Here is a 23779-nt window from a genome sequence, read left to right as displayed (position 1 = left end):
TTTTCTGAGCTTTTCAATTTGATTACTTACAGCTTTTACCAAAAATTAATGAATTGTAAGAATACACACACACACACACACACACACACACACACACAAAGAAATACACTTGGTTATTTCTCTGAGTATGTGTACTTATTTATTTCAAGTTTTATAATTTAGATTCAGCATGAATTGCAATAAATGGATCTTCAGCAGAATTACTAATAGAAAAATGAGCATTTCCATCCCCAGAAACATAGATTTTAATTCCTGTACAATTGCCATCAATTTTATCTCCAGAAATAACATCACAATATGTGCCAGCACGAAGACCAGTTTGCAAAGTTAAAGATAATGACCTGTAAAATAAAATTTAAGATTTAACTTGAATTCAGCACAATTAAAAGCAAGATTTCAGACTATCTCTAAAAGCTTAACTGTGTGCTGTAGAACTCTAAGCAGTCAAAGACTCAGTGAGAAGAAAATATAAAGACCTCTCTAGTAGATGTGAACAGTTTTCCAAGACTAAAAGTAATTTTACAGAAAGCTTAGCAATTTCTTAGTCAGCAGTAAATATTATCACAAAATTATGGTTGAGGAATATCAGTGAAAATTTGAGTGAATTGTCACTCTTAGATAAAAGTACTTCCTGTGGTAAACACAAATATTTTAAATTTGTCCTCATTAAACTTAAGAAAATACTAATTACTTTCAATAATTTAAATTTGGTTATTTCTGCAAAAATCTTTCACAAGAGGAGAAAATGAATTTGGACTGGAAATAAAAATAAGATAGCATTTTATGAAGAAGTATATGGTTTTAAATATAAAGCTCTCTCATAAATTTATTTTGCTTTTCCCATCCAAAAGACAGAAATTAAAGAAGAATTTAAGAAGCCATAGCTTCCTTTGGCAAGAAAGAGATATATTTGATTTATCTTTTTGTCAGTAAAATATAATGTAGGCTAAAATGAATTAAGCATAAGTGAAAGCTGGCCTTGGAACTGAGACATTTCAACTTCTTGCAAAGACATCTTCTAAGTCATAGATCTATATATTAGGAAATCAATATACTAGAGGTAAAGGATGTAAGTATAACCAATAAAAGTAAGAAGAAGTCTCAGAACTAAAACTTGAAAATCTTCTGAAGTGAATCACTGACCAACCATAAGATATAGGTTCTTTATACATATGCTTTAAAAAATATATTTGTCAGAAAGGGAAGTGAAAAGAAGAAAAAAAAACAGATACAAGAAAAATTGAAAGAGAGAACTAAATAAAGGCACTTCAGTATTGAGGCAATAGTTTTCCATTATTTAAAAAGGGAGGGGGGTTATTAGACAGTTCTAGTGATTTCACAACCTTTATATTAACTATTCTGCGTATTTTGTGTGGGGTGTATGTGTGAGCTTATGTGTGTGCCTCATATAAACACTAAAGCACATAAAATCATATAAAGCACATAAAATCACTCTACTTAGAACATAGAGCCCTTATAAAGAAGAGATCAGAATAAAAGCCATCATCATTTTTCTTCTGATTTCTGTGATTTCTTAATCCACTAAGGAATTTTTCAGATATGAAAAAAGTAAATGTGCAAGAAGAGAAAGTAGTAAATCAAGAACATATTAGTATAAAACGTTATTTCTAATTGAGATCTGCTTACCAGTCATCATTGTTAAAGACAATGAATCCTCTGTTTCCTCTTCCAAAAGCTACTTGGTTGCTACCATTATCCCACCAGTTTGTAAAAGGTTGGCCATCAACTATATTACGGAACATAACCATGTTCCTAAAAATATAATACCACATAAAATGCTGATGAATACATTAACAGTTTAATAAAATAAAATGTTAAGAATATTTATTATTAGAAGACATCTCTAAATAAGAATGCCCACCTTATTTGACGCCATCGATGTTCACAGACCCAATCATTACCACAAGTAGTGTCTGGATTAATAGTAACTTCTTTAATTACCCCATTATTATTTGGTGGCCCAATCCAATCATTAACATCCTTAAGTAAAGAGAAAAAAAGAAAAAATTTAAAAAGCCTTGACTTTTAACATTTCATGTATTTGTCTCTTTTCTCTCCAGAACACCAAACCTAATCTGTCTTGTGTCTCTGCATTGTCTTCATTTAGAATCTAAGTCCCTCGGTATTTTTACAGCCTTTTACCAAGTCCTCACCATTTTCTCCCCAATTTTTCATTCTCTAGTGCCATATTTTAAAGGTAATGCTTTTTTGCCCTTTTATTTTCTTTCCAAGGAATTGCCATGGAATTTTTTTTTAAGGTTTCTATTTATTTATTTGTCAGAGAGAGAGAGAGAGAGCGAGCACAAGTGCACAAGCAGGCAGAGGCAGAGAGAGAAGGAGCCCAATGCAGGACTCGATCCCAGGACCCTGGAATTATGACCCAAGCTGAAGGCAGTGGCTTAACCGACTGAGCCACCCAGGCGTCCCTGCCATGGAATTTTTAATAAATATCACTGTCAATAGTGCAATGATATTGAAGTGGCAAGGACTTCAGTGTCAGAAACAGCAGAATGGAAACAAAGATTCTATTACTATTAGTTAAGAAAACTTAGTTAATATACATATCTTCTCTGTATCGAATTTTCTTCTATAAAATGGGGATATTGTTTAGTTGCTATAAAATTTAAATAATACATGTGAAAATGCCTTGAATATGACAAATTGCTAAATAAGCATTCATTTCCTTCATTCTTTCTTCTGGATAAATGTGTTAATCAATACTTCACAATATTCTTTATTAAATTGATCAAAGTTTTAATATTGTGCTTTTCTGATTGGCACTTTTTATGATAGTCATAGAAAAAAAAATGGAAGAAACCAGGTAAATATCAGTCTGATTTGTAAAGTATTTTTTACTTTAGGTATGAAGTTGCTGTACAATGATGCATCTGAAATCTTCAGTTTAAAAATTTTATTTATTTGAGAGAGAGACAATGAGAGAGAGCATGAGAAGGGAGAAGATCAGAGGGAGAAGCAGACTCCCAGTGGAGTAGGGAGCCACTGGGAGCCTGATGCAGGACTCAATCCCAGGACTCTGGGATCATGACATGAGCTGAAGGCAGTCGCTTAACCAACTGAGCCACCTAGGCACCCTGAAATCTTCAGTTTAAAAAAGAAAAAAAAAAAATTTCCACTAACTTTCCAAATACATTCATAATTTTATTTCTCAATTCCCTTTTTAAAATTGCTATTCAGGGTGCTGGGGTGGCTCAGTGGGTTAAGCCTCTGCCTTCAGCTCAGGTCATGATCTCAGTGTCCTGGGATGGAGCCCCATGTCGGGCTCTCTGCTCCACAGGGAGCCTGCTTCCCCCTTTCTCTCTCTGCCTGCCTCTCTGCCTACATGTGATGTCTGTCTGTCAAATAAATAAATAAAATCTTTAAAAATAAATAAAATTGCTACTTAATATCCCCTATTACCCCAAATATTTTTCTCATCTTTACATTTCCCAAAATAGTTTGCAAATTTCTCCTCTTTAATACATATATTTTCTTTCCTCTTAAAAGATACTTTCCCTATTTAATCCCAGTTCAACTGAATAATTTCTTTGGATTCCATACAACTTTCTTTTTCAAAGTATTTAAAAAAATATATTGTTTGTATTATGGGCAGGTACTGTTTTAAGTTCTTTACAAGTGTTAACTTATCCTTATATCAACCCTATGAAGTAGGTACTTATAAAAAGTGCATATTTTACTGACTATATCCTTATCTTTTTTCTTTCTTTTTTTTTCACTATATCCTTACTTTTAAGTGCTTCTTTGGGGTGAGTGTATGTTTGTCATATTTCTGATATTGCTTGAATACTCTGACAATACAGACCATGAATTTTAATTCTTTAATATCTACTGCATTACTAACAGTGTCCTATATCAGGTTTACACTTCAATATTTGATAAATAGTAAATATAATAGCATCATGTACAATCACAACAAAACTGCATTCCCTTCCTTGAGAAAAATATATTTTGGATAACACCAAAACTTACTTTTCCATTTTCAAAGTACCTTGGCCAACGGAAGCTTGACATTACTCGTGTAAATCCATAGGGATGAGCAAGCATAAATCCAACTCCCATTTTGTACAGTCTGAAGGTTACAAAATGATATCATCATAGAAGAAAACATTTTTAGCATCATTAAAAGGTAGGTTAAAAAAAGGGGGAGGTGCTTTATTACCTACCTAGAGTCCCAGAATGTAAGAATAGATGCTCCTCCAGCTCCATGTCCTCGCTGATTGTCATGGTTATCAACAAAGACAAGTGCTCTGTCAGAAGGCATAAAACCCCATCCTTCTCCCCAGTTCCTATTAAAACACACACAAAGATATGTATTCTTTTCCAATAGCTTTAGGGTAACCTAAATGTGTATTTCTTTTGGTATAGCAGGCCCAAATGAAATTTTCTAATTAAAATGATTATTCTATAGGATTTTAAAAAAAATATATAAACAATATACAGATACATTATACATTCCATGTATGTATATATGTATGAATTACTTGTATTACATTCACATTACAGTTATAAGATTTTTGTTATAAAAAAAGTCATTTTAGAGATTTTAGTACATTATAATTTAGATAAAACTTCAGAATGATCAATATCCATATGATATCATACAGAATGGAAAACTGGATTAAAAGTAGGTTTCAATATTATATTGTTACAATGTAAATATTCTAATATTTGAAAATAATTGATAATATATGGAAATCATTTTATATAAATATGTAAATAAGTATATGTAAATTAAAAATAGTCGCCTTGTAAGTACTTCATAAATGATGCAATCATTTTAACAATAACGTGGCCTTCACATATTATATGCAAACATGAGTCAAATATAGTATAGTTATATAATATAAAAGTCTCTAGGGTATGTTTTGGGTTTCTAGATACCCTCATGATTGACATTCTTAATAATAAAGATGATAAACTGGAGTGTGGGGAACTATAACCCTCATTACTAGTAACTGAATCCTTAAAAGTTCTAAATAAGTTCTGAAGATAACTCAGATTGGGATAATAAGACTAATACATCTTTGAAATAATATAATAGACAAATTATATTTCATTTACTTTAAGTAAGCCATCTTCTCTCCATTCCACTTGCGCAGAACTGTGCCTAGTTTTGCACCATACTTGAATTCTGTCACACAGCCATTTCCAAAATACTCCTCACTTTTAATTGGCTCACCACCCAGATCAATTACCTAGTAGAAATATAGGGAAATATCATTTTAATTTTTTAACTTTTTTTTACCCCTAAAAATATTTATTGCCCTAAATTGAAACACTAAAATCAAGTTCATCCTTTTTTTAAAAATATTTTCTTTAGGTCTACTGTTTTTTTTTTTTAATATCATTTTAAATCAGAACTTTAAAGACTTTTAACAAACAAGGTACTATTATATAGAAAATGGCTTGAAACTATTTATATTATTTGAAAAAGCGTAAATGGCTTTCCCTAAAGAAAGATTCTTTTTTTGTGCTAAATTATATGCTACAATATTAAAAAAATAATATAACAAGGTGAACTGTTGGCCTGTGAGAATGTTGGCGTAATTTTAGTCTTGTACATAATGATAATAAAAAGGCTTGCATTTCTATAGCACTTGATATCGGGTTCACAATATTTCTAAGTGCTTGCTTGACTATGTTAACTCATTAATATTTAGACAAAAACATAACTATTAACATCATCCCTTTTTTTCATATGAAAAAAAATGTTGCATAGAGAGGTTAATCAATTTGCCTAAGTGAACACAGCTAATAGTGCTAAAGCCAGGATATAAACTCAGATAGACTGGCTCAAGAAAACCACTGTAATATTATCTGTCTTTTCTAATGGTCTCTGGGGAGATGGTAAAAGACACAGATGTCTGCAGCCTAAATAAATTCTCTGCACTTTCATAAAACTTCTTGTGATAAAGAGTTAGGTATTAAGATACTGTCTCACTAAAAGAGGTTCAAGAAAACTCTTCTATATAAATGATTTAGCCCATAAACAACTGAAATTGTATTAATTAAATCTATCACTTATTTTCTTTTTTAAAATTTATTTTATATTTTTTTTGTTTATTTGTCAGAGAGAGAGAGAGCACAAGTAGGTAGAGCAGCAGGCAGAGGGAGAGGGAGAAGCAGGCTCTCCAGAGAGCAGTGAGCCTGCCAGGCTTGATCCCAGGAGCTTGGGATCATGATCTGAGCCAAAGGCAGCCACTTAACCGACTGAGCCACCTAGGCACTCCTATCACTTATTTTCTACTGAATTAAATTATATTATTCTATATACACATGAAATATAGATACATATATGTATTAATGTACCTCCTGGTAAATGAAAGGTTTACTTCCTTCAGAGAACCACTTTGTATTTAGATTATGCAGCTTATCCAAAATTGCCTTCATGTCTCCAGGCCACATGTGCTTAGAAGCATCAATTCTGAACCCTGCTACACCAATGTCAATGAGGTGGTTCAGATATTCAGCGATTGTGGAACGCACGTAATCTTTCTCCAGTGCAAGATCAAGAAGACCAACCAAACGACAATCTCTGACCTATTAAAGTAAACATTTTGTGAGCGATAGACAAAACATCACCTTTACCTGAGAATCCATTTGATTATGCATTCATTTATTCAGTAACAGATATTTCTGTAGTGTCTTCCTTGCATTGGGAACTGGAGATACTGACACTCTAGTAGGGACATACCTTTGAAATATTTTCTAGTATAAAAATGGAGTATGTAGGAAATAAAGTAGATGAGCTTTTTGATTGGGACAAATTAGAGAAAAATGTTTTACATATCAATTCAAGTTTCTTATTTTTAAAGAGTCATACTTAAAATACTATTTTCCTAAGGAATCCAGGCCAGTATTTAAAATGAAGATTAATAAATTATATGTAGATAATTAAAGGAACAGATAGCTCTTTATTTAGATCACTGTGGTTTTTTTCTTTAATTACCTGATAGGGATCATTATAGCTCTCAATATCTCCACTTCCAGTTTTACATTTACCATCATTAAAATCCCAACCAGAGAATGGGACTGCTGGAAAATCTCTATATCCAGGGTTGAAGTAACTTCCACAAGTACTGTTCGTTCCTGCACTCACACCATTCCCACACATATGATTAATTACAGCATCCACATAAATATGGACCTGAAAAACAAAGTTTTTATTTCAGTTTGGCTTATACAGAGGTAATAATCTATGGTATTATTGACTGAAGTTTATGGTATGTTAATCACCCTCCAAAATAGGTCTTTATTATTTTTTAATTTCTCTTCTTAGTAAATCAAAAGTCAAGAGTGAAGGGAAATTAATGTGAACTCAATACCTATCTGCTTTCTATCATCTTGGTAAAATACTTACATATGTGATAAAATTATAGAACTGAAACTACCATAACTATGAAAAAATGCAGCTTTTTGGGGGGGGGAGGTAAGAATCAGCTGAGATGCAAAGAGTAGTGGTCTTTGAAATTTCCATGCATCATCCTAAGAAAGAAGCAGATAGCCTTTATTATTTATTAAGCATCTGAAGGTAAATATTGTCTCTCATGCTCCTTGCCAAAAAGAATATAATTATTTACCATCAAAAACCCTATGTGAAAGAAGACCCAGGAATTATAGGTGGAGATACAAGTCACACAAAAATTACAGCAAATATCACAACTAGAATTTCCAATTCCTAACGAGAAAAGTATTCCCCAGAAATTTGTATAGTTTTAGAACTAAAAGTTGATACTTGCTTTATAAGTAAGTTCACTTTAAACTTTGACTTAAATTTCTTTAGTACACAAATAGCACATATACAAAAATTTACAAAAGCTGAACATAAGGTAATAATTAAATTTCAGTTATAGCTTAAGTGTAAAGTAAAATAAAAAATAAATATGGAAAACATTTTCTTCAAAAAAAGCAGGAGAGAGGAGAAATTATTTTCCTAAATATTTTTTAAAGGAAACTTTAATTCACTTACACCAACATTGTTACATCTAGTCACCATGTCTTTGAATTCATCTTCATTTCCTGATCTTGTGCATAACTTGTAGCTAACTGGTTGGTATCTTTCCCACCAAGGTCTTGAAGGGTTATTAATCACAACATTTTCATTGGGTGGAGAGATCTACAAATAAAAAATCATAATAAGTATCAAATTATGGGTTACTTTATATCACTGGGTACTCTAGAGACTAATCAATAATCTAAAATAATTTCTTAATCTTTGCATATACAGCTACATTTTTAACAAATACATGAAAATATCAACAACATATAGGAAATGTCCTGCTGAAGAAGGATTATATCAGAAACAAAACATAACGTTGCCAACAATACTAAACTTTTTTCTTCCTCAGTAAAACGTTTCAGCTTCATAGATACAGATCATCACAGACATTTACTATAAGCATAGCAAACCACAATTTATACTGTGAACAATACCCACCTGAACCCCTCCAAATCCTTTTGGAGCTAAGTATCGCTCACATTCAAGAGCAATGTCAATCCAGCGCCACTCAAACAGATGGACAATAGTTGTCCGTCCAGGTTTGGTATTTGGGGCATACTGAGCCCAGCAGAACCCAATGACTGAAAGCAATAGAAAGACCTTCATTTTGCTTTGAAGTTGCCAGCATTCTTTCCAGCAAGTATTTATCTTCCTGTAAGAAACATGTTTTACTAAGTAAATGTTAACATGAATAAACACATAGAGAAAGTGTTTATTCAAAATCAGAAAAGGATTATCAATAATAATATTAACAGGTGAAGAATATCTATAAACAACCTACTAGGAAAACAATCTAAATGACCTTTTAGAACTTAATGTTTTCCTTACTGAGGGACTATTAACCTTTTTAAACATCTGGCAGCTTATATGTAAAGAAACCTTAATCATGTATTATTTAATTAGGATTAGATTTTATTTCTGAAGTCCTTCACTAATAGGACAATCACAATCAAAGCCAACTGAACTTATAGTCAAAACATTGCCTTAACTATTTATTTGCAAACATTATAATGTTTCAATTTCAAAAAGAAATAGGATATTCAATCCCATTCTATTTTTACGCCACCAACCCTAATTTTTAGCTATTTAAATGTCTGCATTAAGATTTTTTTAAATCATTTTTTTAATTTATTTTCAGCATAACAGTATTCATTGTTTTTGTACCACACCCAGTGCTCCATGCAATCCGTGCCCTCTCTAATACCCACCACCTGGTTCCCCAACCTCCCATCCACCCCACCTCTTCAAACCCTTCAGATTGTTTTTCAGAGTCCATAATCTCTCATTGTTCACCTCCCCTTCCAATTTCCCCCAACTCCCTTCCCCTAACTCCCCATGTCCTCCATGCTATTTGTTATGCTCCACAAATAAGTGAAACCATATGATAATTGACTCTCTCTGCTTGACTTATTTCACTCAGCATAATCTCTTCCAGTCCCATCCCTATTGCTACAAAAGTTGGGTATTCGTCCTTTCTGATGGAGGCATAATACTCCATAGTGTATATGGACCACATCTTCCTTATCCATTCGTCCGTTGAAGGGCATCTTGGTTCTTTCCACAGTTTGGCAACCATGGCCATTGCTGCTATAAACATTGGGATACAGATGGACCTTCTTTTCACTACATCTGTATCTTTGGGGTAAATACCCAGTAGTGCAATGGCAGGGTCATAGGGAAGTTCTATTTTTAATTTCTTGAGGAATCTCCACACTGATCTCCAAAGAGGCTGCACCAACTTGCATTCCCACCAACAGTGTAAGAGGGTTCCCCTTTCTCCACATCCCCTCCAACACATGTTGTTTCCTGTCTTGCTAATTTTGGCCATTCTAAGTGGTGTAAGGTGATATCTCAATGTGGTTTTAATTTGAATCTCCCTGATGGCTAGTGATAATGAACATTTTTTCATGTGTCTGATAGCCATTTGTATGTCTTCATTGGAGAAGTGTCTGTCCATATCTTCTGCCCATTTTTTGATATGATTATCTGTTTTGTGTGTGTTGAGTTAGAGGAGCTCTTTATAGATCCTGGATATCAATCTTTTGTCTGTACTGTCATTTGCAAATATCTTCTCCCATTCAGTGAGTTGCCTCTTTGTTTTCTTGACTGTTTCCTTTGCTGTGCAGAAGCTTGCTGGGAAAACTGGGCAGCTATATGTAGAAGAATGAAACTCGACCATTCTCTTACACCATACACAAAGATAAACTTGAAATGGATAAAAGACCTCAATGTGAGACAGGAATCCATCAGAATCCTAGAGGAGAACATAGGCAGTAATCTCTTCGATATCAGCCACAGCAACTTCTTTCAAGATATGTCTCCAAAGGCAAAGGAAACAAAAGTGAAAATAAACTTTTGGGACTTCATCAAAATCAAATGCTTCTGCATTAAGATTTAAGAAACTATTTGGAAGTTGAATGCCCATGAATTGAGGAAACAGACCCTTTCCCCACCTCCATCAAATCATGTGCTTAATGCAATGCCTATAGCAGTAGAGTGTTTGGGTTTTTTTCTCCTTTTGGCTAAATCTCTCTCTCTTAATTACTGTCTTTTTTTTAAGATTTTATTTATTTCTTTGACAGAGAGAGAGAGACAGCTAGAGCAGGAACACAAGCAGGGGGAGTGGGAGAGAGAAAGCAGGCTTCCTGCTGAGCAGGGAGCCTGATGTGGGGCTCGATTCCAGGACCCCAGGATCATGACCTGAGCCAAAGGCAGACACCTAACGACGGAGCCACCCAGGCGCCCCAAGCTAAATATCTCTTATACTTAATAGGACATTAAATTGATGAATTCAATCCCATTTTTTTTCTTAATTTAAGTAAAAACCTATAAAAGAGAATAATAGTACAGATGGGGAAAACTTAAACCATTTATCCAATAAGCACTTTGCTTAAACTGAATGCTGCTTTTTGCTTAAGCATGTGGATGATTTTCAGGATACAGTGATGAATAAAACAGGATTCTTATTCTCAAGAAGCTTACATTCTATTGAGGAAAGAAAATATATGAATGCTCAACATTACTCACAATCAGGGAAATACAAATCAAAACTATAACAAAGTATCACCTCACACCTGTCAGAATGGCTAAAATTAACAATACAAGAAACAACAGGTGTTGGCAAAGAGATGGATAAAGGGGAACCCTCTTACATTGTTGGTGGGAATAAAAACAGGTGTGACTACTGTGGGAAATAGTACGGAGGTTCCTCAAAAAATTAAAAATAGAACTACCCTATGATCCAACAATTGCACTAGTAGGTATTTACCCAAAGGATACATAAATATAGATTCAAAGGAGTCCATGAACCCCTTTGTTGATAGCAGCATTATCAACTACAGCCAAACTATGGAAAAAGCCCAAATGTACATTGACTGATGAATGGATAAAGAAGTGGTGTGTGTGTGTGTGTGTGTGTGTGTGTGTGTGTGTGTAATGGAATATTAGCCATAAAAAAGAATGAAATCTTGCCATTTGCAACAATGTGGATGGAGCTAGAATGTATTATGCTAAGTGAAATAAGTCAAGCAGAGAAAGACAATTATCATATGGTTTCACTCATATGTGGACCATAAGGAATAGCACAGAGGACCACAGGGGAAAGGAGGGAAAACGGAATGGGAAGAAATCACAGACAGAGACAAACCATGAGAGACTCTGGACTCTGGGAAGCAAAGGAGAGAGGGTTACAGAGGAGAGAGGGTTTGGGGAATGGGGTACCCCGGTGATGGGTATTAAGGAGAGCACATGCAGTGATGAGCACTGGGTGTTATACAACTAATGAATCATTGGCTAACTGAACATAATGGGGGGCGAAAGGAAAATTAAATAAGATAAAAACAAAAAGGAAGGCAAACCATAAGGGACTGTATAGTTAAAGAGAACAAACTGAGGGTTGCTGGAGGGGAAGTTTGTGGGGAATGGGCTAAATGGGTGATGGGTTTGAAAGAGAAAACTTGTTAGGATGAGCACTGGGTGTTATATGTAAGTGATGAATCACTAAATTCTGCTGTTGAAACCAATACTACACTATATGTTTACTAACTTGGAATTTAAATAAAATTTAAAAAATGAAATCTTGCCACTTGCAATAACATGGATGGACCTAGAGTTTATTATGCTAAGCAAAATAAGTCAGTCAGAGAAAGATAAATATCCTATTATTTCACTGATATGTAGAATTTAAGAAATAAAACAGATGGTGCACCTGGGTGGTTGGTTCAGTCAGTTAAACATCCGCCTTTGGTTCAGATCATGATCCCAGAGTTCAACTTTCACATTGAGCTACCTGCTCAGTGGGGAGCCTGCTTGTCCCTCTCCCTCTGCCCCTCACCTTCACTACTGCTCTCTCTCTTGCTCTGCACTCTTTATCAAATAAATAAATAAATAAATAAAATCTTTAAAAGTAAAAAAAATAAATAAAATAAATTTTAAGAAAGAGGGTGCCTGGGTGGCTAAGTGGGTTAAGCCTCTGCCTTTGGCTCAGGTCATGATCTCAAGGTCCTGAGACTGAGTCCCACATTGAGCACTCTGCTTGGCGGGGAGCCTGCTTCCTCCTCCTCTCTCTCTCTCTCTCTCTCCGCCTGCCTATCTGCCTACTTGTGATCTCTCTGTCAAATAAATAAATAAAATCTTAAAAAAAAAAAGAAAGAAAGAAAACCTATGAACATATGGGAGGGGGAAAAAAGAGGAGAGAGGGAAATAAACCATAAGAAACTCTTAGTAATAGAGAACAAAGTAAGGGTTGAGGGAGGGAGGTGGGTGTGGGATGGGCTAGATGGATGATAGGCACTTGTTAGGAGGGCCCTAAGGAGAGCCCTTAAGGAGTGTCCTTCAGGAGGGCACTTGTTATAATGAGCACTGGGTGTTGTATGTAAGTGGTAAACCACTTAATTCTACTCCTGAAACCAATTTTGCACTATATGTGATCTAACTAGAATTTATATAAAAAGCTGAAAAAAGAAAAAGGAATTAAAAAAAGAAAATATATCAATTAATAATAATAATAAACAACTGAAGATAAGTTCAATAAGTTCAATAATAACTAGTATGAATTAACAGTAATAAAATAGAAAGTGACTTTGTCATCAAGGTATTTTAATAGTCAGGAAGTCAGGAAGAGTTCTCTGTGGAAATGATTTTCAGTTAGAATTTGACAGATAAGAAGGAGCCAGTCATTTGAAGATGAGAGAAAGAACAATCTAGAGGAAAATACAACAGAAAAAACCCAAGGAAAGAAAAAAACAAAGTGGCATTAAAAAAAAAAAAAAGTAGCTAAGCAATGTGTAATAAAGTGAAGGGTAAACTGACATGAGGTCTATCAGGCCAGATCACTTAGGACCTTGTAGAATATAATGAGAAAGTCTTTGAGTCTGTAAAAAGCAGAGCGAAGAAAGTTTGGTATATTTGAAAAGAAAATCTCGCTTGCTGTCATGGAGAAATTGGATTATGTGAAGACAAGAGTAGAGATAAGGAGATCAGTTGCAATTTTTTTGGTGATCTAGGAAAGAGGTGAGTGGCTTGGACTAAGGGCACTGACAGGATATAATTCAGAGTCAGAAAGGCAATAGGTTTATGGATAGATTAGAGCTGAAGAATGAGGGAAAGAGAAAAAATATAGAAAGGTATTTGGTGACATCATTCATTAAGATGTGGAAAAACAAGGAAGTACCAGTTTTAGGGAAGGGTCATGCAGAACACTATGGTCCATAATTACTCCTCTATCAACCCTAATGCTTTCCTTTGGTCCTTCTTCTAACCCACGATGTAAACACAATTTGTCCTACTTTCTTAGTCAGTTCAAGTTGTTAAAATAAGATTCTTTTAACATATAAAACATGTTTTATATGTTAAAACATATAACTGGTGGCTTAAACAACAAATATTTATTTCTCATAGATCTGGAGGCTGGGAAGCCTGAAATCAAAATGTCGGCAGTTCCAGTGTCTGCTGAGACACAGATAGCCATTTTCTCCTGTATCTTTACATGGTGGAGAACAGAGAGTGCTCCAGTCTCTTTCTCTTCTTATAAGGACACCGATCCCATCACGGGGGTTCACTCTCATGACTTCATCTAAACCTAATTACTTCTCAAAGGCCCCACAGCCTTATACCATTGCACTGGGAGTTAGGGTTTCAACATGTAAGTTTTGGGGGAAAGGAGACATAAATGTGCAGACCCTAACACTTATCCATTGCAAAACTAAAATTCCCTCACATTTCACAATTTAATTGCTCCATGATTTTCCAAATATCACCTTCCAACATCCTTATGTACTTAGCCAACATCCTTGTGTACTTAGCAACTATTCTTCCTTCCAGATGCAGCTGAAGTAGCATCTTTTGAAGGTTATCCTAATATTTCCAGGCATAGTTAATAACTCCTCTGTATGATAATTTTTTAACTTATATGACATTATTAAGCTATATTTGATTTATATTATAAATATACTATAAATAGCTAAGTATTTACATGCTCATCATTCTATACCAAACTTCTTAAAGGTAGACCTTCTACCTAATATTCTTAGAAACTAGCAAAACACATAGCATAATGGCTTATATGATCAATAAATTTTTGTAATATAAGACTCTAAATTTCAAAGACTCCTGGGTGGCTCGTTGGTTAAACATCTGCCTTTGTCATGATCCCAGGGTCCTGGGATTGAGTCCCACATCTGGCTCCTTGCTCTCCCTCTACCTTTGCCCCTTCCCCTGCTTGTGCTTGCGTTCTCTCTCTCTCTGCCAAAATAAATCAGTAAAGTCTTAAAAAAAAAAAAGACTAAATTTCAGGCATTGTATAAAATTCTGGCATAACATGGGTGATGTCCTCAATGATTTTCCAAAGTTAACAGTGTCAGAAATTATGTGATACAATCTAATCTTTGTAAAACCTTTGTACATATGAAGGAACTAATGCCAGATAAACTGAATAAATTGTCTGGGCTCATATGGTAAATAGAGCCAGTGATTTGACAATAGATTCTACCACAAATCAACATTCTCTGTATTACACCAACAGTTATCATAGAATTCTAGAGGTGTAATGTCCAATATCATAGCCACAGGCAATATTTGGCTACTGAGATCCTGAAATGCTAGTCTGAATGGAGATGTACTATAAGTGTAAAATATACTCCAAATTTTGAAGAATTAGTATTAGAAATTAGTGTAAAAATAATTTTATGTCATTTATGTTGAAATAATATTTTGTGATTCATTAGGCTAAATAAAATTTATTATTAACACTAATTTCTCCAGTTTCTTTTGACATCTCTCTCTTTTTTTAAAGATTTTATTTATTTATTTCAGACAGAGAGAGGGAGAGATCACAAGCAGTGGGGAGGGGCAGAGAGGGGAAGCAGACTCCCTATCGAGCAGGGAGCCTGAGCAGGTCTCAATCCCAGGACTTTGGGATTGTGACCTGAGCGTAAGGCAGACGCTTAACCGACTGACCCACCCAGGCACCAGAGAAAGGTTTTCAAAAACAAATAGGAAGAAGAATTTTCAGGGAGGACAAGAGACCAACTGGATGAAGATGAATATCAGAATAAGAAAAAAGAGCGAAGACTGACTAGACAGTGGATGATATAGGGCTGATGGTGATAATGAGTTGAGAATTAGATAAGAGCATGGTTTGAACTTCATAGTTAAGCTTTCAAATGTTAAGAAAATGACCTTAGGAGTTAGATAAACTACAGTTTAAATCCTGACCTTGTCATTTATTATCTATGTGGCCCTGGAAAATAATCTTTTTGGGGGGGGGGAATAATCTCTTTATCTATGAACTAGAAAATGTAACATGTACCTCATAAAGTTGTCATCATGATTGAGTGAATTAACATCAATGATACTGTTACCCCAGTACATGATATATTAAAAACCCAATATATTTGGTTTCTGTGATGTTGCTATTACTGTTTTATTATTTTTATTGCTGGTACTATTCAAACTGCTCTAAACTCATGCTCTCTTTCTACTTTCACTTATAGTCACTTGGACATTCTCTCTTTCCATTCCATTCTTTCCAAATTCTAATAATACCTTCTACTCTCGGAAGTATTTGCATACCCCCCCTCCCATGGGAATAGTGATAAGAAGGAACCAGCAAGGTTTTCCACCTGCTCTTTTTTCCACACTTTCTTTTCTGTTTCTCTCTTTTTGTTTTAACCTCTTTAGAGCTTATAGGAGATCACATGTTGATTTTGAAATAACTTCTCATCACTGCCTCATCCATTATCTCTGAACTGTTTTTAATATTGTTTCACATGTATCTTATGATGTTATTATTAAAATAACAGATAACTTGCAGACATAAGCTGAGAAATTTTACTAGCATCACAGCATAGGTGGATGTATACAATTATACAATAATCTTCTATCAAGGGTCAGTCATTGTCAAAGATTTTCTCATTTAATCTTAATTTTTATCTCAATCAAAGAGTTACAAACTCCACAGGAGAGACATTAAAACATCTAAAGCATCTTTATATCATGTGAAGTAAAATCTGCAAACAAATCCTTGACATATTTGATATCAATAACAAAACAAAAAAGGGGGGATCTGGGTGGCTAAGTCAGTTAAGCCTCTGCCTTTGGCTCAGGTCATGATCATAGTGTCCCAGGCTCAAGGCCCAAATCAGGCCTGCTCTCCCTCTCCCCCAGGACCTCCCCCAGCTCATCCTCTCTCTTTCTCTCAAATAAACAAAGAAAATATTTTAAAAAACAAAACAAAAAAATAAGAAACTTGAAATCGTTGTTATGTCTACTTCCCATTATGGATTTCCTAAATTGTTTTCCTCAGAGAAGATATTCATAGTTATTAATACTAATATCAATGCTCCATTGCCCATATCTCATATTGCTTGGATTGCCTTACAAAGAGGAAATTTCCTTCTATATTAAAGCTTTAAGGGCTACTATAATATGTCAAATGAGATGTATTGGGAGTTCCTTAAAAACTTGAACTAGCGGGCTCCTTTCTCGTCAGGGAGCCTGCTTCTCCCTCTGCCTCTGCCTGCCATTCTGTCTGCCTGTGCTCGCTCTCTCTCCCTCTCTCTCTCTGACAAATAAATAAATAAAATCTAAAAAAAAAACAAAAAACAAAAAACAAAACAAAAAAACTTGAACTAGGACATTTGGTAAAAAGCAATACTCCTTAAGAGGTGTTTATATTTGGGGGCGCCTGGGTGGCTCAGTGGTTAAAGCCTCTGCCTTCGGCTGGGGTCATGGTCTCAGGGTCCTGGGATCGAGTCCCGCATCGCGCTCTCTGCTCGGCAGGGAGCCTGCCTCCTCCTCCTGTCTCCCTCTGCCTGCCTCTCTGCCTACTTGTGATCTGTCTGTCGAATAAATAAAAGAAAAAAAAAGAGGTATTTATATTTGAAGTGTCAATAAAATATATACAATGCTAAGAAGTAAAAAATAGGGGCTCAGTTGGTTAAGCCACTGCCTTCAGCTCGGATAATGATCCCTGAGTCCCAGGATCGAGTCCCAGGGTCCAGCTCCGCAGGGAGTCTGCTTCTCCCTCAGACCTTCTCCCCTCTCATGCTCTCTCTCTGTCTCTCTCTCAAATAAATAAATAAAATATTTAAAAAAAAAAGAGAAAAAGAAAAAGAAGAAGAAAATACTATTAACTTAGACTTCTCCATAAGTTTGCTAGTTTCTGATGTTCTCAAGTATTTTTTTTCTCAATCAGTATTGATATATTTGTTATTTTATTTAATGCCCACAATATAAATGACATCCTGGGGGAAAAGCTCTAGAATAAATTCAGGATTTCTCTTGATACATGAAATACCATAAACTTAGTGATTCATCTTAAAGTCTACTTAAACCATACCATGTCATAAATAGAATAAAGGAGCTCTATTAAAATGTTAGGTAAAAAGTAGTAGTAAAAAAACTAGTATCTATTTCTATGGCTTTCTTTCTATTTATATAAATGTCAGTCAGTTACCTATACAAGTATTAGCTATGACAATGTTCTTTCCCCCTATCCAAAGCAACCTCACATCTCAAGCAGATAGTAATATATTTTTTAACATGTAAATAAATTAACATTAACCAAGAAGAGACAAGTTATCTACTCTTATCATTTGTAGTTATTAGCCTAGATACCTCATAGTTAAATTTCTTTAGGTTGTTTAATTAAAGTATCATAAAACATTTTAATGGAAATACCTTATACGTCACATCTATGCTTATTTTTCTCTTTTATTTATCTGTAAGTATTTTTTTCTATTTTCATTGTTTTGAATATTTTAGAGTTTTAGGTAGTATTATTACTACAGTATTTGGTCAAGTTAGTGGTTTCTCTTACTGAAAAAGTGATAATTCTTCTAAACTTTGCATTGAATCGTGTACAATTTTCTCAAAACTGTCTCCTACAAGCTCTCTATTCTCACGAAAAAAAAAGAAAAAGAAAAAGAAAAAAAAGGAAAATAAAAACAGGAAATTGAAACTGAGCTCAGGATAATAAATCACATGGGAAAGTTAGAGAAAAGAGGCAAATATAATGAAGTTTGCCTACCAGATTTCTTAAATGAAAGAAATATTTTGAGCCAAGGCTCAGACACACTTCAAACACAAACAGTACATTTTGTGCCGCTGGAAACTGAAACTTGAGTTGTCAACAAACCTAAAATAGGTCGTGAAGCTTTGAGCAATATCAAATCATATGATAGAAACCATTTCTTTCAAGAAAAAAGTGGGGGGAAGGGACTACATGATACTCATAAAACATTAAAATAACTTACAACACTTCTTTAAATCAGCAACCTCTCAAATCCACAGGTCAGTCTTTTCAATTATAGAAAAACAAAAATCAGACATTTGTTTTGCTTTCTCTTCAGCAAGGGAAAAAAACGCTGAATTTAGGACTTTATAGATTTTCTATAACTCTTTTCTTTCCAATAGGTGCTCTACAACCCTTTCCAATTCTTCAAACCTAATTTGTAAAAAAAATTAATAATAATAATAAAGTCTAATGTGAGCTCCACGATGATACTTGATTGGCTACCATCACTCCTGGTCGCTGAACAAACCATAGTCTTCTCTCCTCTGCTCAAGTTGCAGTCCTACCACCACTTCTAATTACACTGAGCCTTTTCAGTTGTTTGCTTTCTTTTTCTCTTTCTCTTTTTTTTTCTTCCTTTCTCTTTCTTTCAATATCCTCTCCCAATCTCAATTAGTCTTTTTCTTTCCTGAACCATCTACAGCAATCTGTAAGAAAACTTTTTTTGATAAAATAACCTTAAAGACAAAGATTAAAATGATTGTGTCAAATTAAACAAGTGTGACTAGGATGTACACAAAGTCTCTAAGCCAAACATCTAATTTTGAATCTGAGCTTTGCCATCTTCTGTGTGAACCTTAGGAAAATCAAAGACTATTGCATTTAGGTCTCAGTTGGAAAATGGGGGTAATAGTATTATTGATAAACATGATAGAAATATAAAAATAACTAAAACCAACTAACTATATATTGAGTACAACTATGTGTCATTTCAGTGTATTATCACTTTGATTCTTCACACAAACATAAATGCAATATAGAATTATGATTATACCCAGTTTTAAATGAAGGGAACTGAAGTACACTAAGTAAGGTAATCTGTCCATGGTCAAATTTCAGTAAATGCTGAAACTGAAATTCAAAATCGAGCAGTTTAACTCTATAGTGTGTTTGTAGCCAATACTTAGGCTTATCAGTCTCCGTCACTGAGTTGTAAAAAAAATCAAATACTTTATCTGAAGATATTTTAGAATCTGGTAATTCCTGTTTAGCTAATATTAATATGTTTAGAAAATTGCAAAAGTAGTTCATCTCCTATTTCCTGTTTTTTGAATTTTTACACTAAACAAAATTAATATTTCTCTATTACAGTGTGAGGTTTTTGTTTGTGTGTTTGTTTTATAGAGAGAGAGCATGAGCATGAGAAGCAGAGGGTAAAAGAGAATCTTAAGCAGGCATCACACTTAGTGCAGAGCCCGACATAGGGCTTGATCTCAATACCCTCAGATCATGACGTGAGCATAAATCAAGAGTCCTCAGCTGCTTAACCAACTGAGCCACAGAGAGGCACCCCTCTCTGTTACAGTTCTTATTCCAGATCTTATTCATAAATATTCAGTGCTCCTCCCTGCAGGTGAATTACATACCTTGTCCTGTTGAATTTGGGAATATCTATGTAATTTCCTTTGGCAATGAAATAAAAGCAAAAGTAATACGTTTTACTCTGGGGCCTCTGTGATTGTTAAAGCATGTATCAAAATGAAGTTTCAGTGACAGACTGTAAAGTGACTAATAGGAAGAGTCTCTTTGCTGATTTAAGGTAAACGTGCGAAATAAACTTGGCTATTGTAAGCCACTGAGAATTCAGGGTTTTTGTTATTATGACATCACTTATTTTATCCTGATTGATGCAACCATTAAGTTCCCTTAATTAAGCTCTTTGATTCTTAGACATTCTACTTGACATTTCTTTTCTCTTGTGATGTAGGAAGAAAGAATAAATCATAAGATCAGAGAACATTAATATTGAAAGAAACTACTGGAATAAGCTAGTCCAATGGTTTCCAGATTTTGAGCTCTTAAGTAATCAGTAGAATCTTTAAAAAATTATATAAAAACATATTCTCATATAAAAGTCATGAAATTCAGTTTCATAAAAAAACTACCACTGATATATTATTCTTTTTTTACAAATTTTTTATTTTTTAATAAACATATAATGTATTATTAGCCCCAGGGGTACAGGTCTGTGAATCGCCAGGTTTACACACTTCACAGCACTCACCATAGCACATACCCTCCCCAATGTCCATAACCCCACCACCATCTCCCAACCACCCTCCCCCCAGCAACCCTCAGTTTGTTTTGTGAGATTAAGAGTCACTTATGGTTTGTCTCCCTCCTGATCTCATCTTGTTTCATTTATTCTTTTCCTACCCCCCAAACCCCCCTCGTTGCATCTCCACTTCCTCATATCAGGGAGATCATATGATAGTTGTCTTTCTCCAATTGACTTATTTTGCTAAGCATAATACCCTCTAGTTCCATTGACGTCGTTGCAAATGCCAGGATTTCATTTCTTTTGATGGCTGCATAGTATTCCATTGTATATATATACCACATTGATATATTATTTTTATATTTTTACATTTAAATAAGAATATATTGTTCTTATCTAAATCTAATGCTCTTATTTTATTGATATAAAAAAACAAGACCTAGGAATGAGATAAGCAGTACTTATATTGAACAAATAACAACTTAAAAAAATTGACTGTGATGTCAGCATCATGGTACTGTGAGTGATTCCTTTCTCCTCTCCCCTTTTACAATTAATTAGTCACCTATAACTGTATTAAAGTGCCTCTCTGTATTATACCAATTTCTATCTACTTGTGCATCCAAAAGTAAGTGGTAGGATCTCAGAGCAGACTGTGGATTCAAGGGAATTGGTGAACCTGCTCCATCTGGCACAACATCAGAGTGGGATAGATGGCAGAGGAGGCAGAGGACAGGGAGTAACCCACTGAGGCAGCTCCCTCTTCAGGGCAACAATGCAACACTCTGAGCTTTGGGCAACAGAAGGAGCTACTTCCCTGGCAGAGGAAGTGATAAGTGAAAGAAGCTGACACACTACCTAGCTGCATGTGGGTTGCAGCTGGAGGGGCTTGTTTCTCGCTTGTGACTCAAGAGTTTTAAGGAGGGACCTCCATGACTTGGGGGAGGGAGAGGGAAGGGAAGGAGGCAGACAAGGAATATTAAATGGCACTGAAGGAACTTAATTTCCTTCTGTATGCTTCAGAATTTCAGCAGTAGGTCTATTCATAGATCTCTTGAAGTTCCCTACACTAGGATCCACCTAAATGGACTGTGGGCACCCCCCAAAGTTCCAGGTGCTAAATCCATATCTAGCCCAACTCGCTGCCAACTCTTTTTGCATACTTCATCACAAGAACAAACACCCATGGGAGAAACCAAAAACTTGAGCTATAGTGCCACCTCCTGGATTACAAAAGAAAGTTTTCTAATTGCTAGCCTGTTGAGCTGTAATGACCAAGTAACACAAAATTTTAAGTAAGAAAAGTGTTTGCTATTTCAAATGTAAAATCAGAGACACATATTGTCACACACAATGAGAAATCAAGGTAATACGACATCATGAAAAGAAAATAATTCTCCATATACTGAACTCAAAGACACAAAATATTGAAATGAAACTGATAAGAGAATTCAAAATAAATTTTATGAAGAAATTTAATGGGCTACAAGAAAACGAAGAAAGGCAACTCAATGAACTCCATATAAAATTAATGAACAGAATGAGTTCTCTACCAAAACAACTGAAATTAAAAAGAAACAAACAAACAAAAACAAATTCTGGAGCTGAAGGAGTCATAGAATGAAATAAAGAATGCATTGAAGAGCATAGGTAACAGAGCAGATAAGAAGAAAGAAAGTATAAGTGAGTTGGCAGATAGGATTTTAGAAATGATTCCGTCAGAAAAGGAGAGAAAACTAAGATTTTTAAAAAGTAAAGAAACCCTATGAGTACTATCAGATTCTATCAGAAAAGAAAATAGAATAATTGGTGTACTTAGAAAAAGAGAGAGGGAAGGGGGCAGAGAGTTAAAGATATAATAGCTGTGAACTTTCCAAATGTAGGGAAGAAACTGAACATACAAGTCTGCAAAGCTAGAACACCCTATTATTTCAATGCAAAAAGACCATTTCCAAGACACTTTATAACAAAACTGTCAAAAATTACTTATGAAGAATGCTAAAGGCAGCTGGGGAAAAAAAGTAATTTACAAGAAAACTCCCATTTAACTATCAGTGGACTTTTTAGCAGAAACTATAGGACAGGTGAGAATGAAATGAAATATTTAAAGCATTAAAAGATAAAAATTGATAGCTAAGAATATGCTATCTGGCAAAGTTGTCCTTCAGATATTAAGGAGATATAAAGACTTCCCAAACAATAATATCATCAAGGTTTATCTTCATTGTAACATATGGCAAATTTTCCTTTTTAAAGGCTGAATATTATTCCCTCATATGGTATTACCACATGTGACTTATCCATCCATCTGTTGAAGTACACTTGTGTTGCTTCCACCTTTTTGGCTATTGTGAGTAATGCTGTTAAGAACATGGGTGTGTGGGGAGCCTGGGTGGCTCAGTGGTTAAGGCCTCTGCCTTCAGCTCGGGTCATGATCTCAGGGTCCTGGGATCGAGCCCCGCATCAGGCTCTCTGCTCAGCTCTCTCTCTCTGCCTGCTTCTCTGCCTACTTGTGATCTCTGTCTGCCAAATAAATAAAAATAAATAAATCTTAAAAAAAAGAAAAAAAGAACATGGGTGCATGAATAATTACTTTGAGAATTTGCTTTCAATTCTTTTGGGTATATACCCAGAAGTGGAATTGCTGAATCATATGGTAATTCTATTTTTGTTTTATTAAAAACTGCCACACTGCTTCCCACAGCAACTAAAGCATTTTAACTTCCCACCAAAAATGCACAGGATGCAATTTTGCCACATCCTCAAAAACACTTGTTTCTTGGTTTTTTTTGTTTGTTTGTTTTGATAATAGACATCCTGAGAGTGAAGTAATATCTTTGTGCATATTGATAATTTATACATCTTTAGAGATAAGTCTACTTAAATGCTTTGCCCATTTTTTAATTAGGTTGATTTTTTTGTTGTTGAATTTTAGGTGTTCTTTGTATAT

At 34.7% G+C, this 23779-nt stretch overlaps 1 protein-coding gene across 2 annotated transcripts in view; it reads right to left on the bottom strand.

The window, feature by feature from the left end:
- Nucleotides 1-97: 97 nt before the first annotated feature.
- The window catches only part of LOC111142811 (pancreatic alpha-amylase), a 41285-nt gene continuing 17603 nt past the window's right edge, over nt 98-23779 (bottom strand). Inside the window, exons 2-11 of one of the 2 annotated variants that reach the window (XM_022496129.1) lie at nt 8477-8690; nt 8009-8155; nt 6989-7186; nt 6349-6579; nt 5101-5234; nt 4203-4325; nt 4009-4108; nt 1883-2001; nt 1648-1773; nt 98-341 (exon numbers count right to left, since the gene is read on the bottom strand). In XM_022496129.1, coding sequence (XP_022351837.1) covers nt 152-341; nt 1648-1773; nt 1883-2001; nt 4009-4108; nt 4203-4325; nt 5101-5234; nt 6349-6579; nt 6989-7186; nt 8009-8155; nt 8477-8690 — 1582 coding nt within the window. In that variant the 3' untranslated portion in view covers nt 98-151. Of the gene's footprint in view, nt 342-1647; nt 1774-1882; nt 2002-4008; nt 4109-4202; nt 4326-5100; nt 5235-6348; nt 6580-6988; nt 7187-8008; nt 8156-8472; nt 8691-23779 lie in introns of those variants that run through there. The other variant, XM_022496130.1, reaches the window with a different exon arrangement.

Source organism: Enhydra lutris, unplaced genomic scaffold, assembly GCF_002288905.1.
Source record: "Enhydra lutris kenyoni isolate GAN:26980312 unplaced genomic scaffold, ASM228890v2 scaffoldscaffold9, whole genome shotgun sequence".
NCBI classification, from domain to species: domain Eukaryota; kingdom Metazoa; phylum Chordata; class Mammalia; order Carnivora; family Mustelidae; genus Enhydra; species Enhydra lutris.
This window is presented reverse-complemented; position numbering and strand designations above follow the sequence as displayed.